General features: G+C 41.4%; 1 protein-coding gene across 1 annotated transcript; it reads right to left on the minus strand.

Annotated features, from left to right (window-relative positions):
• Positions 1 to 3234: 3234 nt before the first annotated feature.
• On the minus strand, positions 3235 to 19487 carry LOC124264899 (solute carrier family 28 member 3-like). The gene is made up of 12 exons (XM_046699681.1): positions 19307 to 19487; positions 15037 to 15288; positions 14661 to 14828; positions 13344 to 13488; positions 11987 to 12178; positions 11402 to 11563; positions 9587 to 9712; positions 8922 to 9052; positions 6396 to 6564; positions 5267 to 5524; positions 4264 to 4444; positions 3235 to 3545 (listed from the first exon to the last, which is right to left on the minus strand). The coding sequence occupies exons 2-12, from the start codon at positions 15270 to 15272 to the stop codon at positions 3514 to 3516; spliced, it is 1800 nt and encodes a 599-aa protein (XP_046555637.1). The 5' UTR covers positions 15273 to 15288; positions 19307 to 19487; the 3' UTR covers positions 3235 to 3513.
• Positions 19488 to 23753: the final 4266 nt, after the last annotated feature.

The following is a 23753-nucleotide window of genomic DNA, read 5'->3' on the forward strand; positions in this document are numbered from 1 at the left end:
TTCGAATCCCGGATGAATCTGTACTTTACTGAGAAAGTGTAATCCCAAATAGAGCATGTGTTACATTGATCACTTTCTAAATGGCATTGTGTATTTAAACAATTCTTGGCTTTAATGTTGCGTGTGTTGCAAGAATTGTTTGGCGGACATTTTCAAACAAATAACTGGCCTTCATCAACCAATGCTTGTCGTAGAGGCGACTAACGGGGATTGGTTGATTGGGGTTGGCAACGTGGTTGACACATGTCATCGTATCCCAGTTGCGTTGATACATGTCCATCCTGTTGATCACTGGATCTCGGGATAAGCGCACACACACACACCTCATGAGAGGAGTTTATTGTCAAGATGTGTATGTAACGTGACGGGTATTATCGTCATAACATACATGCACACATGACTTGATGTGAGTTAACGGTCGGGATAAGACCTTACGAAACAGATGTTACCGTCTGGATTAACGAGACAGGTGTTTGAAATAAATGCATATCTCACTGGTAGTATGTGCAAGTACGCTTTAAGGCAAACATTATACAGTTGCTGTGGTTATAGCATGGTTGGTTGGTTGGTTGGTTGTTTAACGCCGCACTCGGCAATATTCCAGCTTACCACACGCATGGGTTACTGAAGATCAATTCTGACCCGGATCTTCATGGGTAGGTAATACATATATAATGCAGTCACATTACCAAATCATTGAAATAAATACTAATTTCAGTCAGTATGGTAATCATGCATTTACCTATGATCGACCACTGAGGAAAGTATGATAATTCTAAACCCGATCATGCAGGATTTCAAGAATATTTAAACCCGTGCCATCAATTACAACAGTTACAAGTAATTCAGACGTTATAAATATATAAAAATTATGGTTATCTTTCCACACCTTCTTCATGTTTGTTCATAGTCTCCCGAAAGGGTCTTTTATTTCATGACATGTGAAAGAAAGGCAAATTTGGCGGCCAAACTACACGTACATTTCAAACGATGGTCATATGGTCCTCAGATGATGCATTCATTTCCTCAGGTGGTTAAAGTTTGGAAATAATGTTCTTTCGTGTGGTGAGCGTCCGCCAGGAACGTGTAGAAGATTTTCTGCAACCAGTGAACCGTACGCCATGCCATCAAATTTCGGTTTTCTCCGACCCTGTCACTCTCTACCCAGAGTTCCATGCGGCCAGCCACCATAGAACCTCTGCCACAGACCAGAAAGATGTGACAGTTTGTCACATCTTACACAGTCCATTCAATATAATGTACATATTTCTTAACTCTTATATGTTTGATGAGTCTACACATCTAATTAAACATCTTTGTTACAATGGTTTGGTTTCACTGAGAAAATATCCTTAAACTAACACTATCTCGATTGGCGTAGCGATCCTTTGTTTACATGGGTTGTACGGTAACCACGTGCTGTCATCGGATCCGACGGAGAGCAAACGATCCAGCCCCTTTGATATATAAATATGTATTGTCATATACCTGACTATCGTAGAAGATTATTTATGTAACAACGTAAAACATTATAAAGACGGCGCCGAATGGCTTGCGTTGGGCCAGTCTCTTCTTATTTACGAATATGCGCGTTTGTTTACAAGATAAAAAGTACCGTCGTGTGATATGCAAATTAGCCCGTGGCAGTGATAATAAGCTAAGTCATCACTGGGCCGGAGTGTTCGACCCTGTACCACACCAGATGTTCCTTCCTGTTCCTCTCTGTGAGGAAGGAATGTCGGAACGGACGATGAGCCTTGAACAGAGCATCAGCCCGCAGCCTCTTTCTAATATTACTGATCAAGACTCAGGCACTAACCCTCCATTGCCGGAGCAGTATAAGGACGCAGTCATCATGGTCATTGGTCTTCCTCGGTCTTCCATGTCTTGGACGATCCTTTTTTTCTAGGTGGCCACGTGCTTGATCAGAAGTCGAGCAGTACTTCGGCATCGGTCATCTTGCGAAGCGAATAAGGACTCAGTCATCATGGTCATTGGCCTTCTTCGATTTTCGCTGTCTTAGACGATCCGTTTCCTCACGGGTGGCCACGTGCTTCATCCCCTACAATGTGTGACGCCCATTTCTGGTGATATTGCTGAAATATTGCTAAAAGCGGTGTTAAATCATACTCACTCACTCAGTTCTGGAGATAACAAAATGTCGACTTAAGTACTCATGGGAACCATCTGGATTTGGGGAGCGTTGCAAACACCCAGTCGCTTGCTAGCAATGTACAGTGATTCGCCTTACAACAACTTCAGCCCCTCACCGTTGCACCAGTCTCCGGTGGCTTCGTTTTCAAACCACGAAAATTTGAGTTTGTCAGTGGAACAAAAACTTCATGACTGGATAAGCAGGAAAGTGGGCAAAGGCAACTTTCATCCCAGCATCCTCAATCAATTTAAGATCTTCATAGGGGGCGGTGGGGTAGCCTAGTGGTTAAAGCGTTCGCTCGTCACGCCGAAGGCCCAGTTCGATTCTCCACATGGGTACAATGTGTGAAGCCCATTTCTGGTGTCCCCCGCCGTGATATTGCTGGAATATTGCTAAAAGCGGCGTAAAACTATACTCACTCAGTCTTCAGAGACGTCATCAACAGGAAAACATTGATCGGCTCGTCATCGCGCCACCATTTTGCATGAGTTACAAAGCGTTTCAAACTGCACGGGATGAGCGCTTGCTTGAGGCACGCAACGCACCACCAGTTTGTTAGTATCGATACTTATAGATATTATATAAAAATATAATTAATATAAAAATGGTGACCTTGCACTTTTGAAATAAAGTATTATTATTAATTAAAAAATACTTTATTTCAAAAGTGCAAGGTCAAACTGTGCAGTTACGGACAACGGGCGTTTTCCCATTCAGCAGCTTATCAGTGGAACATTCTGCCTCAAGAATTACGAACTTCTGCAACCTATTCTTCCTTCCGGACATCTCTCAAGACTGACTTGTTCCGTCAAGCATTTGCCTGAACACTCCTTTTCCTTCTTAGCGCTGTGAGCAAGATATTCATCCTGGAATGGCGCTATATAAGTGGACTATTATTATTATTATTATTTTTAATATTGATGATAGCAAAAGTAAGTATACAGAAGACTAAAACAACAATCGTTTACAAGGGTGAAAATATTCGCCGAAACCAATCTTAAGGTTCAAAACACAAGATTGGTACCTTTTAAATACATCACCATGGAATAACCATTCTAAGCACCATCAAACATGTGTACATTCCTTCTTGTAGCCGGCAGTTTCTTATTTGAACATACATAAAAAAGCATATAACCTGTCATAATAAATTGTAGTTTGGCAGTCAATGGGTTGTCTGGTCAAAGTCCTGGAGTGCGTCGTTAAACAACAAATATTGACGCACAATGATATGACAACGCCGTAACAAGATACCACTCGCCCATAAACGAAAACACCCTAGACTGCCAAGAATGACGTTACCGTTAAAGTGAGCATAGTGAATGAGAGAGGAAAAGGATGGATGGTCATTGCATCAAAGGTCACTGCTGATTCTGCCCGGTGTACATCAAACCTGGATCGAAAATGATGGTCAAATTAAAGATATGTTACTGAAAAACGTGTTTACATTATCAAAGCAGCAAAATGACACCATGAGCAACACATTTCTCTTAATGTCATAACTATTTAAGAAGCTGTTGGTCCCTGCCTGGCGCTCGGCATTAATGGGTACAACAAGGACTGGTCGGCTTGGAGTCAGTATAATGTGTCTAAGTGGGGTATTCATGCTTCACTGCGGCATGGTATCTCAGTTGTCTAGCACTATAAAACCAGTTTAAGTCTGGGCTAGTACAAGCAGCGGCACATACATATACACACGCATGCACGTTGTCATATGAGCGAAATATTCTCAAGCACGACGTTAAACCCAATTTCACCTCACCTCAACCCACTTAAGAAGCTGCGCGTAAAGATCTGGGTTAGAATTGATCTTCAGTAACCCATGCTTGTCGTAAGAGGCGACTAACGGGATCGGGTGGTCAGGCTGACTTGGTTGACACATGTCATCGGTTCCCATATAACTGGCACATTGCTAACAAACATACAAATGTTACAGATGTGTTGTTTGTACGAATCGTTATGCCCTGGCCTAAACAATCAGATGGACGTTAACGATTTTTTCAAAAGTACTGCAATTATATAGCAACGTGTACACGTTGTATCTATGTATGTATATAAATAAAGAAAGTTCTAAAGTCGTTTTGGTTTGTGAAAAAGATTACCATACAAACCTGCAATTGAGCCGGTCATGAACGAGGCTAGGTTTCCAGCGATAAGAGCTCGAATGACGAGTCTTACGATATCCTGTTTCCTTTCTGGTGCCATAGGAACCAGTGTCCCCAATGTAATACCAATAGCGGTGACGGTGGAGAACCCACAGAGAGCGTAGGTGGCTATAACTTCAGTTCGCTCCTGGAGAGAAAGTTATCTTTTTCAAAAATACTTTTAAAAAAGTTATCTTTTTTTCAAAAGATACTTTAACAGAAAGTGTTAGCCGTCAAAAGTTCCAGACTGACACTTCATCCATAAATGGAACAAAAACCAGTTATTACAGTTAATGAAGATCAAGCTGACAATTCACGCATGACAGTTCACCCATAAGTGGAGCTCTTACTCTTTTCACAACAACCAGTTATTACAGCCAAGGGAGATCAAGCTTGCAATTCACCCATGACAGTTCATCCATAAAAGGAACTAAACTTATCCAGAAATGGATAAGAAACATGTTCCATACCTTATTTTAATGCCAATATCGGAACCGGGCTATCATTTGATTTCACTTTGATTCAACAAAACTAGCAAATCCATGGGCACTCGAGAGGATTGAGATGTTCGCATATCCTAAACGGCAAGAGTGCGACACTATCTGAGAACATGTGTTCGTATATGAAACGTGTTATATGTTGGATTACGTACTCCCAGTAAAATACGGGTTCTAGTGCACTCTCCGACTCAGGCACCTAGTTGTCCGAATACAATATGAGCGATCTAACCCACTCAGCCACCGTGACTTCCGCAAACTGGAAGAGTGGCAACTGGTTGTCTAGAAACGTACACACTGACAACATATGACAGATCTCTCTCTCTCTCTCTCTCTCTCTCTCTCTCTCTCTCTCTCTCTCTCTCTCTCTCTCTCTCTCTCTCTCTCTCTCTCTCTCTCTCTCTCTCTCTCTCTCTCTCTCTCTCTCTCTCTCTCTCTCTCTTCACACATACACACACAAACATTTTACTAACTTCCAAGACGCCACCAAGGAGCGTCTGATTGGTCGCCTCGAGTATGACATCGCCACCCTGCCAGTGCCAAGTATCGTTATGTGTGCCCACATAGTCAAGAAGCTGGAGACGGTTGCCTCTCAGTATCCCGAGTTCAGCGAAACTGATGGTACTGGTGCCAAAAATCTTCATACCCAACAGTTCCCCCATCTTCCCACAATCTTGGCTGGCCAGGCCCATCATGTAGGTGATGGGGTAGAATGCATAGGAACAAACTAGCTGAAATGATATTATTTATAAAGCTGAAATGTAATCCATATTGTTGAGTAATTTCACAAGCGAGAAAACCTTTTCCTTCATCATTAAAAATGTCACAGTAGTATCTATTGTACAAATGCTCAAAACCAACATTGACCCAAGAACTGAAGGTGTTTCACCAGTGTGCAGAACTAATGACAAATCATGATGATTCAAACGCTGATGACATTGTCATTGCAAGCAAACGTGGTGGCCGGTTTGGACGTCGAGGTCGGAGACATCAAAGACACAACCGCCTCTTTATGTGGCCAATCAGATCGCCGGAAGAAATAAAGTCCGGCGCTGACGACCTAGTTCTGTATACTTCCGGCAAAGCAACTCAGTCTTTGGCGATTTACAAAAAACCCAAATACATCCCCACGGAAAGCGTAAGTATATGCTTCCTACACCCATCGGAATATGGACAAAAGGTTTTGATACCCGTGAAACCTTAAATGCAACATTTTCCTTGATGTCTGCGTATAGTCCGGTTTTCGACCCGCAGGGGCCTATGATTATATCGGATAGTAGAACAAAGTCACATGTAAATAAAGATTATGCAAAGCTATGTCTTTTTATGAATACAAATCGTTCAACTATACCATTAAAAAGAAGGGTATATTGGATTTACAAGACTGATAAAATGCAAATGATGAAACCAAGGAGGAAACAGATGATGATGAAGAGAAATTCAGGGAAAATATGACAATTTATTCCATTCCTTTGGAAATGTTTCATCTGTATGGATATATATTACTTTTTCTCATATGCATTGGCATTGGCTAGTGGTATGCTCGAAAAATGGAATATCCCCTACTTTTTTTTTAATGGTACGTGTTAAATATATATTCACCCCAAACGTGAAGCCATGGACTCCAGCCTGGTTTCCGAACCACTCCAGGGTCTGGTCAACGAACTCCAGCACAGCGACGAAGGCAATCATGCTTGCGATGATGTTGGCGATGATTTTGACGGACTCGACGGCGCCGGCTGACAGTGCAGAGAGGACGTTGCGATGTTGCCTGGAAGGCAAGTTTTCACTTTTTAATGTCGATGTTAATAAACAAAAAAGTCTTTAATTGTTAAAAAACAGAATCCTATGTACGATTCCGAGTATATCATAATTAGAAAAAACACCATTTGTTTATGAGTGAGTGGGTATGGTTTTACGCCGCTTTTAGCAATATTCCAGTAATATCACGGCGGGAGACATCGGAAATGGGTTTCACACATTGTACCCACGTGAGGAATCGAGCCCGGGTCTTCGGCGTGACGAGCTGACGCTTTAACCACTAGGCTCCCCCACCGCCCCATTCGTTTATGAATCACTATCAAATTGTTTGTTTGTTTAACACCGTAGTGTATTCCAGCTAATGGCCACGGTCTGTATATACTCGAATCTGGACCAGACAATCCAGTGATAAAGATCACGACCATCAATTGAGATGGGATGACACGCGACATCCGGGTGACTAGCCGATCCCGTTAGTCACCTCGTATGACAAGTGTGGGCTACTGAAGACCAATTTTAATTCCGTTCTATCTTGATTATCTACAGCAACAGACTTTATTGTGTGTAAAGGCAAAATAGTGATGGAAATATGAATGGATGATTATCGAAGCATTTGTGAGAGCGGTATATCTGTCCACCCACCAGTTGCATTATAAACATATACCCCTTGCACAAACGACTCTGATTTTATCAGAGTAAGACAGATGTATTTTGTCGCATATATTTGTAAATAAACGTAAGTGGTAGGGGTGAATACATAGATGAGAGATGGTATCATTTCAAGAACCAGGTGATCATCAAAGGCTGCAGATGGAGCAAAGGCTTTAAAACCAGTACATTTGAAGTTCTATGAACGCTCTATACATGTATTAGTGTACCAGTGTACCTCAGTGTACCTCGCAGTCTAGGTATGCCATCGGCTGTAGCAATGCTTGCAGGGAGCAAATTAGGGCAAGGCGACAGACAAATATGCTTTTCCATTGGGTGAGTGAGTATGGTTTTACGCCGATTTTAGCAAAATTCTAGCAATATTGGGGGACACCAGAAATGGGTTTCACATATTGTACCCATGTGGGGAATCAAACCCGGGTCTTCGGCGTGGCGAGCGAACGCTTTAACCACAAGGCTACCCCACAGCCCCTACTTTCCATTGTGAAGACGTGGGGAAATTATAGTAAAACGATGGCATGGACAATCTGAATGAGGACAGCTCTCCCAGATATTCAGTTAAGCTTTAAGTGTGGGTATATAAGAGCATGTCAAGCAGCTCTGTTTATATTTATGTACATATAACTGGCAAATCTCACATTCAAAAGAGCATCAAACACAGGGTCAGTGAATGGGATCGAATGCACAAGGGATTGTGAGGCTAGTTTATGAGAGCCGTGTAAAGTATATTCTGCAAATATGACGTGCGTTAAGTGAATTACAAACAAGAAATATTGTCCTAACATCACAAACAAAACAAACATAAACCGGTAATGTTATCTGTGTGCACGAACGCAAACTTGACCAAACTATTTTTAGCCAGATCTCCTTTACTGAGCGACGTGTTGTGAAACGAATACGAGGTGGTCATACAATGCTGCCTTCAACGAGTCGCCCAGCTGATGAGGGCAGTAACAGTCTGACAAGGATGGCAGTTATGCATTCAATAACTAAGGCGGTTTTGTCCATTGCCATCTCACTTTGCACCACAAACTCTTAATTTTTTGAATGTCCTCGCTCATCCGACTGACACCAAAGCATTCACGTCCCAATTACTCAACCAATTCACTCAGGTATCGACTGTCTCAATCATTTAGCCATATTAGCCATATCCTAATTATCTCGATCAACTCACTCTGTCCCAAATGTCTCTGTCACTCAAGCAACTCACTCAGGTATCAACTGTCTCAAAGATTTAGCCATATTACCCATGTCCCAATTATCTCAACGACTCAATCAACTGTCCCAAATGTCTCTATCACTCTAGCAGCTCACTCAGGTATCAACTGCCTCAATTATTTAGCCATATTACCCATGTCCCAATTACCTCAATCAACTCACCCTGTCTAAAATATCTCTATCACACAAGCAACTCACTCAGGTATCAACTGTCTCATTCACTCAACCAACTTAATCAGGTTTCAGGTGTCTCAATCATTTAGCCATATCACCCATGTCCCTGTTAACTAAATGACTCAATCAACTCACTCTGTCCCAACTATCTCTATCATACAACCAACTCAATGAACTTTCAGGTGTCTCTACCACTCAAGTACTTGCCAGCTGTCTCTATCTTCCAACCAACTCAATCAGGTTCCAGGTGTCTCATTCACTCAAGTCCTAACTACGAAGTCCATATCAGTCAACATATAGACTCACTCTAGCCCTAGATCCATTTTCACTCCATCTCTGAAGTAGGACTTCTTGGTTTCTGGACACATGAGTTTGGTGATGGCGAGAGAAGCTGGTGCAGACATCACGGCAGCGGACAACAGATGGTTGGCGGGAACCTACATGAAGCAGACGTGCATTTACAAGACAAATATTTTTAGTCTTGCGACATTTATCGCTTTCCTCATTCACTGGTGTCTCTAGTAAACAAATGTAGCAACTAGATTCAATTTAATACAAGCTACAAAATGTTTTGCCTATTCATAAGGTAATCCCTTCTTAGTCCATTTTCCGAGTTTAATTGTATCAAAATAAGTTCACGAATCACTATCACTAAGCTGGTTGGTTTGTTGCATAGCGCCGCACTCAGGAATACTCATGCTAAATGGCAGCGAATATCACGAAGTGATGATTCAGGGTTTTCACAAAAGAAGAATGTATCCTATGTCATGGGTAGACTTCGAAATAAATACATGCAAAGGAAAGTCAAGTATCTATGTGAATAAATAGGTCTACGAGAAGTCAAAACACGGAATTGCAAAGTGGACATACTATCTTTCACAAATTCTGATATGGAAAGAAAAGACATGTCATATGGTACATACTATCGAAGACAAATAAAAGTGTTTTTCGTGAGATAAACTGATACTCACTCCGAGTGCGATGTATGATCCTAAGATCCCACCACTGACGCTGGCGAAACCACACGTCATGATGGCGTGAAGTTCTGATTCCGTTAGATGCTTCAAATATGGTCGGACCAAGAGAGGCACTTCAGCCTAAAAGGTACAGTTAGAATACAAAGACGTGAAATGTCAAAGTGAGGCATGAATATGTCCCTTGGAGTACTAGACAGGATACTATTCATGATTTCAACCTCCTTCAGAGCATGAAATGCTCTTTTGTTCCTTTTCCCTGGGTTTACGTAAATATTAATACAGTACTTCAGATTAAGTTGTTAAGGAGAATAGTCGTGCCATAGATGGACGCTTTTACACTGAAAGAAATATATGCTATGAATCACACGTTTTGTGCTACACACACACACACACACACACACACACACACATACATATATATATATATATATATACTGCATTGTGAACATTAAACTTGAACCAGAAAATATGCACATGACCATTAATGAAACACCACCTACCTTTATTATATGATAAATACAGAAACGCTACATATTAATGGATGTCTTTTGAAGAGAAAATTCCGCAAAATGGTAACTGTAACATATTTTACCCTGATTAAGACTGAATGTAAAATTTGGTAACAATTCCCTTCCACTCGGAGACGAGTACACAAAATTGTGGATCTTAACAGTGAGGGAGGGCAAGGTCACCATGACTGCGCCACCAATCTGATTGTCACACAGTTCTAAAATTATAGGGGGCGTTTGGGTAGCCTAATGGTTAAAGCGATCGCTCGTCACACCGAAGACCCGGGTTCGATTTCCCACATGGGTACATTGTGTCAAGTCCATTTCTGGTGTCCCCCGTCGAGATATTACTGGAATATTGCTAAAAGCGGCGTAAAACCATACTCACTCACTCACTCACTAAAGTTATAATTATTGTTGTGATTGTATGACCCATCACTGGCGACCACTTCAATAGCTGGTGTAGCCACCCCTTGCACGGAGAACATCTTCAGGTCCATTCTTCATAATCAAGCATTGAATTCTCAGCATCAGAAACCTTTACTCCTCATGGACAGCCAGCATCAGTTCCCGCAGATTTTGAAAAGGGGGATCTCTTGCTTGATGTTGGCGTCCAGGATAAAATGTTCGATGAGGTTCATATCAGGGTTGCTAGGGGACCATGGCAATGTTTCGATGGCGTTTGTTCTAGAAATATCCGATGACGGCTCGAGAACGTTTTCATCCAGTAATAATGGACGACTGGAAAGTTGTGAAAATGTCGCATGGGGACAGTAGCCTGTGCTTCAAGGTGTCCATTCGGTGTGCCAGGTAACAATGAGATCCAAATTTCAGCACACAGCATCACTGAGCCGCCACCAAAGGATTCAGCTGCATGTATCGTCTCCAGAGGATATGCTTGCTTCAACGTCAGACCCCACGCCAGGTCTTCTTAAGCGGGTTTCTCGGAGCCTGCACCACGCCAGGCGTGGTCGTCGGATCGGACGTCTACCCACAGACCAGCAATTCAGGTGGTGCTTAATTAATTCTCATGTGTACACATAAAGTGAGAGGGTTTTTTACGACTTTTAAAACAGTACTCCATTTGCATAAAAGCTTGAGCGATTAATGTATAGCAAATTTACATGCGATTCTTACAAGCTGAAAACTTTCGACATACGTTTGTTTTAAACGAAATTGGAATGAACGCTCACCTGGGATTCAAAACAATTAGCATGGGTCGCCAAATAGTAGATTTGGTTTGGTTCTATGACTGACTGCCTGTAAACTATACACGTAAGAAGTAATGCATTTCCCCTACCAGCCCTATGAAGATATTCGCAGAGGACACCACAGACTCGATTGGCCCACAGTCTAGACAGAAGGACAGGACCGATCCCAGTTTCTTCATGACCAGCTGGAGTACTCCTATGTGGTACAACACGTTTATCATGGCGTTGAAGAACAACACCCCTGGCATCACCTACAACAACAATATGGAGTTAAACGGCAGTATCACATGAAATATCAACACATATTTCACGGCGGTCTGTATAGTAATCTGTTCTCAACCAGACAATCGAATGATTACCATCATGAACAATTCGCAGTTTGGATACAATGAAAAGCATAGACCAAGTCAGCGAGCCTCTGACCATCAGATCCTATTAGTCGAGAAGCATTGCGGAACACTATTTGTAACTATTTCTGACTATTTCTCTTTTTTCATCATTGGAAATAATTTATCCACCAACATTCTTTTGAAACTCTCCTATTTCGACAATGGAGACTGTGGCCTGCATTAGTACATACTGTGTATATCCTACAGGTTTAATGTATGCAGTGTATGGACCTTGACGTTACAGAATATAGTATAGTGATGCAAAGGTGCGATTAGTCTACTCACAGCAAAAGCTATCCTGTGTTCCTCGAAGGACTTCCCGAACACAAACTGTGCTCCAGCGTCAGCGTGATCTATAAATTCCTCTACGCGTTCTCCAATCCACTCAAACACCCCATAACCCCAAGACGTCCGCAGAATTAGCAAGGCAAACACAAACTGCACCGCAATGCCCCAGAACACCGGGTGCCAGTTCACCTGAAAAGTTTACATTGACTTTGTTAACTAAAAATATGTTTTGTCCCTCTGAGGCGATTGTAGTTACAGAATAAAGCATGGGTTGATGTAGAGGGAACTGGTCATTATATGTTTAGAATTGTTACATTCAAATAGGTTTGCAAATGGTATCATCAAAACGTTTTCCATACATCTGGGAAATCTCTGCATGAAGCAGAGCTGATCGTATGATTACCACTGCATCTCCAGCAAGTGTTTATGAACCACTATAAACAATTACTAGTCTGCGTAATGGTGACTGCCCAGGCACGTCTATTGTCCACCCTCGAGAATAACAAGGGAGCAAATAGTCAAAATAGGGAAAAGCGGAGGACATAATTTGTTTAAATGGTGCTTGCGAGTTGGAAATATAAACTCGGGGGACCTAAAAGCAACGCAATAAGTATGCAACCACAGTTTCATCTCCCATCTACCACCGTTTAAGATGAGACAGTGTAACCAGCCAACAAATATCAAGTAGTAGGCATGATATGGTTTGGGATCTTACAAGGACAGTTGCTTATCGTCTTCCTAACTCAATGTCATTTTGAGTTTATTGTAATAAATTGGTCAAAGCAAACGACCACGTATGCCGCCATTATGCACAACGCTGACTTGCACAAGACGCTAACTGATTGAGCTGTGTTGTTGAGTAACATGAATCAAGATTTCCACCATTACCAAATATTTATAGGACTTAGTCATCTGGGCGAATCTAATTTTCAACAGAGGCATCAAGGAACAAATCGATGTGTCTTCTGTACAGTCTTGAAATAGGCTTGTTTGAAGGTATGCTCATGGAAAGAGTAACATGTAGCTCTGCCACAACCCCATTGAATATCAGCCAGATCTTTGAAACGTTCGAACATGAGCGCAACAGATTCCAAAGAAGAACCCGGATCAAGGGCGTTTCCACGTGGTGTGGAGCAGTTGTCTGGCTCCAGGTGGTCACATCCGTTAATAACATTCACATTAATTAACATTGGAGTAGATATAAGAGCAGGTGCTCTTAAAGGCAAATTATATGTAATTCAATCCCTATCTTCGTTTCTTCTCCTTAAGAAGAGTATTGCTCCGTTCATGTCACATCCATTGCTAAAGAACACATGGTAGGAACTACACCATGTTGTAGATCGTTACTACTTACCTTGGCCGGACTGGTAGAGAAGACAAATCCAAAAACCACGAGGACGCCCACCCCCAGTAGTGACTGGATATTTTGGGGGTTGTACCTGACCACGTCCAGGCCAATGTACAGAGCCACAGCGCCACTCACCAGTAGGTACAGGCTCCTATGAACGGAGTGAGAGCTTGGGGTTATGGCGTGTGCTGAGAGTAAAGGGACTTCTGTGAACTGATATGGCTAAAGATGCTGGATTTTACAGACATTCAAAAGGGTGCAAGAGGTTTGCTCGATTAGGGTCGACTATTTGTCTCACAAACAAGCAGACATTCTTGGAAAACAAGCAGACGTTCTTAGAAACAGACTGTGTTGAACCTGTGGACAGAAGTTGACCAATGTAATTTCTTGCATCAATAAATATGTTATATTTAAATATACACCCGTGCATTAATTAAGCACCACCCTATTTTGAAAATAAGATGTGACGCTACAGAAAAGTTAGGGTATAGCCATCAATTTAATCAACCTGTAGTTAAACAAGTTTTATCCACTGACAGTATTACAAATACCATAACCTTTTCTATTCTTTATGAAAGAATAAGTTGATGAAAATGTGATGGGACTGAATTTTTACCCAAAATAACTATTCCTCTCCTGCTCAAACTGTACAATTGAATTAAGTTTTGACTGAAAATAACAATTCTGTTATATACCAAGATGACATCTTCACATCAAGTAAGCTTTAATTATGCATAATCAGGACGAACCCGAATGTCTAAGATTTAGACCTTTTTCCAACCATTCAGATTGCTAATTGACAAAAACTGAAAAAGGCCACATTAATAAGATTTTGGAATAAATATTTTATGATTTTGAGTTTATTGTAATGAATAAACACTTCTCCTTGCCGGACACTGATAATTACAGCTAGAATATGTTTGTTTTGTTTGTAAAGCAACTTTTACTGCATTATTAAATTTTCCTTTCTTTTAGTTTGACTGTAACTTTTCCTAAATCTTAGTTTACAAACTTTCATCCCTTCACAATAAATAACGAATTTATAGGCCACACAACAATATATTATTACTTTCACTTTTCAAAATAAGGTAACTTGTTTTAGGACAGAAAAACACCTGTTTTAAATACAGGCAATTATCCTAATTAAAATACATGGTAATTTCAATTATGTTTTCGTTTTTGAAATGTTAAATGCTTGCTCTATCAAATTATAAATGTTGTTTTTTTGGAAAGAGTTTAGAATTTCATTTGAGTCAAATTAATTAGTAAAAATAATGGGTGGTGCTTATTTTATGCGAAGATGTATATATTTGATATTAATACCTTCTGATCCATCGTCGCACTGAGAGAGCCTTTTTACTCCCTCCCCAAACGGATGTGCATCTTTCAAGGCTTGGGAGCTTGCAGAAACGTTTGATTGTTCCGTTTAAAAGGTAGAGAACTGCAAATACTGTTCCAACGAGTAGGCGAATAGACCCCTCGTCTCCAAATCTGTGTTGTATCAACAACTGATTCAAGAATTCTGTGGAAATCTCAATGTACTTTTCATGTATTAGCAACAATATCCACCTAAAAACTCTACCTTTGTGTTTATACACTACCGGTTTGATTCATTTGAACCTGATCATTATGGTCCTTTGTTATTGGGTGGAATATTGTTAAGTGTTTGGAAACAAGAACGCAACAAACCAAAACTTACTTGTGGTACATACAATAACCGACGTAGGCCAGGTAAAGCAGAAACAGCAGACCCTTGACACCAGCGGCCACTTTAACCTTGTGCTGCTCATAGAATCCATTGACTGAATTCTGAAGACGCGTGATTGCAGAAGTCCAGCAGTTATCTTCGAAGTCCAGGTTGTCATCAGCTTCAGTTTTAATCTCAACATCCTTCACAGACGCGACGTCACTTTCGGGATCACGTGAGTCCGTCATGCTGGAAGGTGTGCACCTGAGTGAAATGCGTTACAGGGTGTGGTTTAATGCCGTGTGTACAGTATTTTTTATAATATATAAATACATAAAGTGGCAAATCATTTCAGTTTGTTTTACTGGAAGCTGAGACAACTGTACGATACTGTTTATATCATAAGTTTATATCAAATGGTCATGTTGATGTAGTCATTGAAGTAGACTAGGTAAATGCAAGTTTCGTCACTGATGCGTTAATTTTTTAAATGTCCTTCGTATGTCCAGCACATGATATTTTGAGGACCCGCCGAAGTCGCTGAATGTTGTTACCCCCAGCAACCAACGTTTGGGAACTGGAGGTGTATAGCCCCATTTATAGTTTCCATACAAAGAATATGTTCGATCGAAAACATGAAACTTTGTGAGTGAGTGAGTGAGTGAGTGAGTATGGATTAAGCCGCTGTTAGCAATATTCCAGCAATATCACGGCGGGGGACTCACATTGGGCTTCACACAGTGTACTCTTGTGGGGAATCGAACAGGGTCTTCGGCGTGACGAGCGGACGCTTTAACCACTAATCTACCCCACTGCCCAATAAAACTTTAGGAGTAATGGGAAAAAGATTGGGATGAGGGATGGGGGTTCACAGGCCCACTTATTCTTAGTCAGGTGGGTATTTTCTTTCATCTCCTGCGTGTCCTATTCCATGTTCCAGATGTATGTTATCAATGAGACCCGTGAAGATCCGGGGTAGTATAGGTCTTCAGCAACCCATGAGGAAGTCCAACATTTCACACTGTCTTAATACTGAGTGAGTGGTTTAGTTTTACGCCGCTTTTAGCAATATTCCAGCAATACCACGTCGGGGGTGCCCATGTGGGGAATAGAACCCGTGTCCTCGGCGTGAAGAGCGAAGGCCTTAACCACTAGGCTACCCCACCGCCCCTTTTGTCTTAATAGGTTCAGGTGCCTCCATTGTTTGTAACTGGACCTGAATCTCTGCAAATAGAGATGTAACTGTGTTTAGTCATAAATGAAACCATGGATAAAGTTTCTCTCGGGGGCTACTGGTGCACAAAGCTGACATGTTTTGTCTGTGTATCATCAATGCTGGTGGCAAGGCAGTTAAACATGTTAAATACAACGTTTATAATCATTGCCAATAACGATCAATGAATATTTATATAAAATTAGCGTTTTATCAGTAGTGATAATGTGTTCATATTTATTAGAATAAACTACCGCCTTTCAAAGATGATCATTTTGTTCATTTTCCTCTACTGTAGAAATACAAACGGTCTAAACCTCACCTTTCTCCCAGATGCTATGTACTGTGGGTACTCAGATTCCTGCGGATTCCTCTGTGCATTACATTTGTGATGAATATGGGAAAGCATTCTTCACTTGGATTATATATTATGGAGTTCCCAGAGGAAAGCTTTTCCTTTTCAGTGTAGTGGTGATTATATACTTCTCATCGAAAGTTTAGACTCACTAGTGTAAATATAGCCACTTACTTCAGGCAACTGTTCTAAACTAAATTTGTCAAAATATGCCATACTGTTTAAAGGTACTGTTTACACACGAACTGATGTATTGCAAAGAAATTCGTAACGTTGGAAAAGATTATTGTCATGAGTTCAGTAATTGATGAAAATTGGCGAATTCTTTACAAAACTTTACACCAAAACGCAGCTGTTCACATGCACAATATTTGCACATGCTTTTCAGCAATTTGATGCATGATCCTCGTGCAGTTCAGCTGCATAACGTTTGCTGTTGGTCCCCCCAAATTAGTGGAGAAAGTGTATATATACATAACATACAATGAGTGTTGTAAGTGAGTCTAAAGTATATATAAAAGTCAGGTTATCTAAGACATTGTCAGTGGGAACAAGTACAAACGTATATGCAGGACAACCCCGTTAACGTGACTGAAAATCAGACTGAAAATTATTTCCTTCGGGACATTGACTCAACATTAAAACATGGATTTGTAATATCATATATTTACTTAATATGTGAAATCAGTGTAGTGGTGCTCACCCACATCAGCTAGTCACTACGACCTATTGGAGTCGTGTGAGCAGGAATAAATACACACTTTTTATGTAGAACAGCAAGACTTTTATTGACCTGCATTAGCTTATGGTGTGTTATGAGTATTCGTAGATGAAATATATTGAACTTGTCCCACATCGGTAATATATCACAATTACTTGGACCCGTGAAGATCCGGGTTAGAATTGGTCTTCAGCATCCCATGCTAGTCGCAAGAGGCGACTAACGGGACCGGGTGGTCAGGCTCGCTGACTTGGCTGGCACATTTCATCGTATTCCAGTTGCACTAACTAAATGAAGTCGACATCAGAGAGCAGCTTTACAAGTTTGAAACTGGCGATCGCGATTTCAATTCCTCACGACGCTTTGACGAATATGAATTCGAAACTTGATAACAGAACATAAGAACAGTCTGGAATAGCTGATGGTCGACATTGTGAGGCAGTAGTTGAAACGAGAGATAGACAATCACTCTGACTGACTATTTGCATAACTATCGTTAACTATACCCTTTGTTTTCGTAAGCGCCGACTAATGGGGTTTGGTGGTGAGACTCGCTGAATCGGTTGACACATGCCATGGTAACTGAACTGCGTAGATCGATGCTCATGATGTTGATCACTGGATTGTCTGGTCCAGACACGATTATTTACAGACCGCCGTCAATAGCTGCACTATTGTGGCGTCAAACAACAAACTAACAAGCTTGATTGGTAGGACAAAATGTCCTTCTGACATGGCCTGCAGTGGATGTCCTCGGATGTACAAGTAGCGGTAGCGAGACCTTATTATTGTACAGGGATCGTGAGAGGCATCAAGTAACACTGTAGTTTGCATAACGTCTGTGCAAATACCCTTGGTGACAGTCGTTATGGAATACATACAATAGGATGGACATGACATTCAATGAGGCGACGGCGTGTGAGTGCATCAGAAACTGCTAGATCCACTTGTCGTTTGTTAACTACATGTTCTGCTTGTGGCGACGAGATACGTGTCACCTCCATGATAAGTCTATGTTCTCAGTGATCCAACACTCGTAAAGGACGTGTTTGTTATTCTGTTGCAGTAGAGGATGCAAACTCCACCCCGTACCCCATGCTTTACTTTACCCAACCCAGTCCCCGCCCTTCCGCTGAATCCTGAAAACACCTATAGTCCGCCAACCTTACTTTTGGAACACGTTTTTTCCCTTGTGAAAATGTTGCTTTCGTCAGAAACTTAAAAATCGTTAATAGTTGACACAAATTTTAGACATTCAACACTCAATTAGGTCGCCAGGTATCATTATTAATTGAGCCAATTAAAGTTGGATACCTTCTGCTAGGTTGATTGACTATACACTTTTCTCTCTGAATGTCATTTGCTCCGTGCTGAAAGACGAGTACAACTGATCTTTTCCACACACAGATTGGCCTCACCAAAATTATTATGAATGCTTATGTGTTATAAAATCCGGCGTAAGGTGTGCTCAGTTAAAGCTTTATGAGAAGCAAATATGTTTGAACAGTTCCTACAAATATAACTTGACGAAAAGACTGACTTCATCTGGAGAGGTTGCATTTTGTGTTTTGAAATATGCATCATGTACACAATATATCATTCGGACACATCATTGACACATCTATGGTTGTCAAAGATTTAGCTTTCAATAAGTTCTATTTAAAATTGTCTAGTCAGTGAAACCTATACCTGCATTCAAATGACTGATTGTTTACATTGTTCGCAGTTTCGTTTTTGAAGTTTCGAAAGAGTGTGTTTTAAACTATTTCTGACAAATTGCACAGATTACACAGGAATGTAAATGCATTGAACCATTGTTAAACTAATGCTGGTATATTCAGGATCTTCTTAGTGTGCATAATTGTCTGTTTTCATGCCCCAAGTGGAACATACATTTTTACAAAATATCAGGAGATGAAGGTCAGTAAGTATAAGATAGTAATGCATGAAAGGTTAAATGAAATACTTATGAAAATTAAAACGTAAAGCTCACCTCAACAACTTTCAGCAGCTATCAGCAATAAGGCCAACACAAGCAATCAGCCTGACGTGTTACCACGGTCAGTGTTCTCGGGGCTATGCACAGTTTCGTGGTCTGTTAACCTACATTTTATTCAGCCTTGCGTACTGGGTATCAACTCGTGATGTGCGGGTAGACGGGGTGTTGACATAATGGCTGCTCATTGTTCCCCACGGGAGTGAAATCATAAATCCAGGTCGTACCGTGACGTGTCATATATCTCTAAACACCAGTATATATGCATCATATGATATTATTTGGTTGGTTGTTGTTTAACGCTGCACTCAGCAATATTCCAGACATATGGCGGCGCTCTCTACATCGAGTCTGGACCAGACAATCCAGTGATCAACAGCATGAGCAGCGATATACGCAAGTGGGATACGATGACGTGTGTCAACCAAGTCAGCGAGCCTGACCGATCCCGTTTGTCGCCTCTTACGACAAGCATGGGTTACTGAAGATCAATTCTAACCCGGATCTTCACGTGTCAAATATGTTATGAAAGGGGGATATTTACATATTGAAATATATACCATTTACCTTGGTAACTGTAATAGGCATAGGTATAATTTGTTTATTGTGTTCCATAAACACAAGGTCATTGTGAAGTCTGATTCGTATTTACCGGTCTGCTTTGGCAAAGATTGTTCTTGGAAGTGGAAAGGGTTTTGTCGCTTTTCTTCAAATTCATTATGCCACGTACCACAAATATTGTCATAGTTTATTTATGGTTCATCGTATGGGCCGCTGAAGCACCACAGTACACAACGTCAATGCAGTCGGGACTATCCTCGGGAACAAAGATATATCAAACGAAGACTCCAAGAACATAGTTGTACTGTGACGGATATGTAAACCCGTCATGTGTTTTTCGTACTAGAATACACGGGTTTTGCTCGGTTAAGTTAGTTACTTTTCCGTTTTTTATGATGTAAAGGAAGAAAACTCCAGTTTTGTATGTGAATTGTGAGTTTGGCGCAGTGTAACACTCACTCCGAATAAAGAAGAATGTTTAACTCCTCAAAACGCGTTGAGGTTTATGATACAGCAACACAGCTGTCAAAGTACAAATTCATTTGCATAATTGCAGTATGTGAACCGCAGTTTACTAGAACTAAATATTAAATTTTCTTGACATGGGAAAACGTGGAAACTACACGATTGCGAGTAATCGGTATCCATAACGTAAACATTAACCGTGCGGTTATTAGTCGACTTGAGACTCGAACCACCCGGGTCTTTGGCGTAACGAGTTAACACTTTAATCACAATTTCTGCGGTCCCATACCGTCAGGGTATTCAATATCCCGAATTTTCCTCCAAGAGTATCTGAAAGAAATAGGGATCAACGGAGAGAATCCTTCAGAAATCAATGTGTTTTCTACGCTCAAATGATGTTGTCCATTTAGAAACTTGTAATTGCAGTGAGGGAGGAAAATTGCACATAAACAGCAAACAAACAAAATCAAAATATGTAGATATTAATGAACGCAGGACATACTTTTACGATGGGATTTTTGTCGGTAGTCTGCAAAAGACATTATCAATCCAATCAAGTCAAAAGTTTATTTTAGTGGGAACAAAGTACAATACTTGTATTCTCTGCAAAAAATGTCCTATGACCTTATACTTCACGCGCTCCCACTTACAACCACTTGATATACTCAACACGAAACTGTGTGATGCGCGTTCCTGTTAGACTGTGTGTGTGTGCATGCATTCCAATGTACGTGCGATTGGTTATCATGTGACCCGCTGCAAGTGATTGTAATGTTTGATGCTTTAAAATGAAAGGTTTCAAGTCGGTCGTGAAGACCATGTCAAAATAACCTACATCAACCGGAATAATAAAAATAATTCCTCTCCCCTCTCCCCAACAATAATGTTAGTGTCAAGTTTCTGATTTTGTTGAGTATATGTAATACGATTCACAAACTCGCTCATGATGTGGTTGGAATCGTACAATGAGCGATTCGCTTTTGACAAAATAATAAAAGTGCATTTCTAAGGCGCAATTTCCAAACATAAGGATGGTCAAAGCGCACAGTCTGGTCAATATTAACGGTCAGGGAAAGTTTGGTGGAAGAGGAAAGTCTTTAGTAGGGATTTGAAAGATGACATGGTTTGAGAGTCTTTGAGTTCTTGGGGCAGATTATTCCACTCAGTAGCTGAGGCATATGCAAATGATCTCTGGCCATAGCGGACAGTGTTTGTATTGGGGATAAGAAGGAGAGACTTGGTCTGGGATCTGAGAGTTCGAGCAGGCTGGTAGATCTGAAGAAGGTTGCGGATGTAGACTGAATCTTGTCCGGATATACATTGGAAGGTGAGGGACAGGAGCTTGAACTTGATGTGGAAGTGAACTGGAAGCCGATGAAGAGATTTGATTTAGTGAATGCAGCTCTGCCGTGTTTGCTTGTCACGTTAAGCACGGTAGTAACGAACAAACAATAAACAAACAAACAAATGCAGTGTTGCAATGAGCCTGCATGGTATGCACGTGTTTGGTAGAAGCAACTCGGCAGCAAAGACTATGAAACAAAATAATTTCTGCAAATTACTATTTTATCTGTGAGAGGACACCGCAATGACCATACCCTTAGACGTTAACATATATTACCTCATTGTACCCTTTCTCCCTCTCGGGATTTTGGGGTAAAAATTGTATTATCCTGAACGCGACGTTGAACTCTGTTCAGCCTTACTTATTTCATCTGCTCAATTATTTCACTACTGCAGAGAGAAAGTCACAAACATGTTATCGTTATTGCCCATGTACCTAGCACGTGCTAGACTGTTAGAGGTGATTGCCATGGCAATACACCGTGTGAGAAGCCTCTGGTTAAATTGTGAAGCCCTACAAGTTAATGAATCAGAGGACTATACAGGGGAACCTCTCACATTGGGTTAAACAGCACAGAGCACAAAAGGCAACCGATGTGCACGGAGTGTGTGGATAATAAACACTGTGCCGCATAGTTTTACTTCATCCTTTTGTGTTAAGCTAAGCTACCACTAATTGCTACATTCTGCTGTCACAAGGAACAGTGACAGGTATATCTTCATCCTTCTGTGACAAGGGACTGTTACAGGTATATCTTCATCCTTCTGTGACAGGTATATCTTCATCCTTCTGTGGCAAGGGACTGTGACAGGTATATCTTCATCCTTCTGTGACAAGGAACAGTGACAGGTATATCTTCATCCTTCTGTGGCAAGGGACTGTTACAGGTATATCTTCATCCTTCTGTGGCAAGGGACTGTGACAGGTATATCTTCATCCTTCTGTCACAAGGAACAGTGACAGGTATATCTTCATCCTTCTGTGACAAGTGACTGTGACGGTGATACCTGCATCCTGCTGTGACAAGGGACTGTGCCCGGAATATCTGTGCACTGCTGTGACAAGGGACTGTGTGACAGTGATACCTGACACCCTGCTGTGACAAGGGACTGTGACGGTGATACCTGCATCCTGCTGAGAAAAGGGGCTGTGTGACAGTGATACCTGCATCCTGCTGTGACAAGGGACTGTGTGACAGTGATACCTGCATCCTCCTGCGACAAGGGAATTGTGTGACAGTGATACCTGCATCCTCCTGTGACAAGTGACTGTGACAGTGATACCTGCATCCTCCTGTGACAAGTGACTGTGACGGTGATACCTTCATCCTCCTGTGACAAGTGACTGTGACAGTGATACCTGCATCCTCCTGTGACAAGTGACTGTGACGGTGATACCTGCATCCTCCTGTGACAAGTGACTGTGACAGTGATACCTGCATCCTCCTGTGACAAGTTACTGTGACGTTGATACCTGCATCCTCCTGTGACAAGGGACTGTGACAGGTATATCTTCATCTTGCTGTGACAAGGGACCGTGACAGTGATACCTGCATCGTGCTATTATAAGGGTCCGTGCCAGTTATATCTGTATCCTGTTGTGACAAACAGCCCAGACAGTACTCCCACGTCGGCAAAGGTATGAGGTTATATTTTCTTTAATGCACATCAATTTATAGAATCTCTCTGCGGCGGACCGTATATATATGTTCGGAGACCTTAAATATATAAGAGGGTGAGTGAGGTCATTTTTAAGTTCGCTGGGAACAATTGTTTACTGTTGGTCTGACTTGGGAACAAAGCCCGAAGTGACTCAGGTCTGAGATATCTACCAGGCGTGTGCAACCCGTTAGCTCGGGAATCCATTCCTTGAAACACAATCACGTTTCTGGCACACTAGTAGGGGCTGGTTGGTTGGTTGGTTTGTTGTTTAACGCCACACTCAGCAATATTCCAGCTGCATGGAGGCGGTCTGTAAATAACCGGGTCTGGACAAGACATCCAGTGATCAACATCATGAGCATAGATCTACGCAACTGGGATACGATGACATGTGTCAACCAAGTCAGCGAAC

The sequence above is a fragment of the Haliotis rubra genome, unplaced genomic scaffold (assembly GCF_003918875.1).
Source record: "Haliotis rubra isolate DU_JTF1 unplaced genomic scaffold, ASM391887v1 Scf95, whole genome shotgun sequence".
Taxonomy (NCBI): domain Eukaryota; kingdom Metazoa; phylum Mollusca; class Gastropoda; order Lepetellida; family Haliotidae; genus Haliotis; species Haliotis rubra.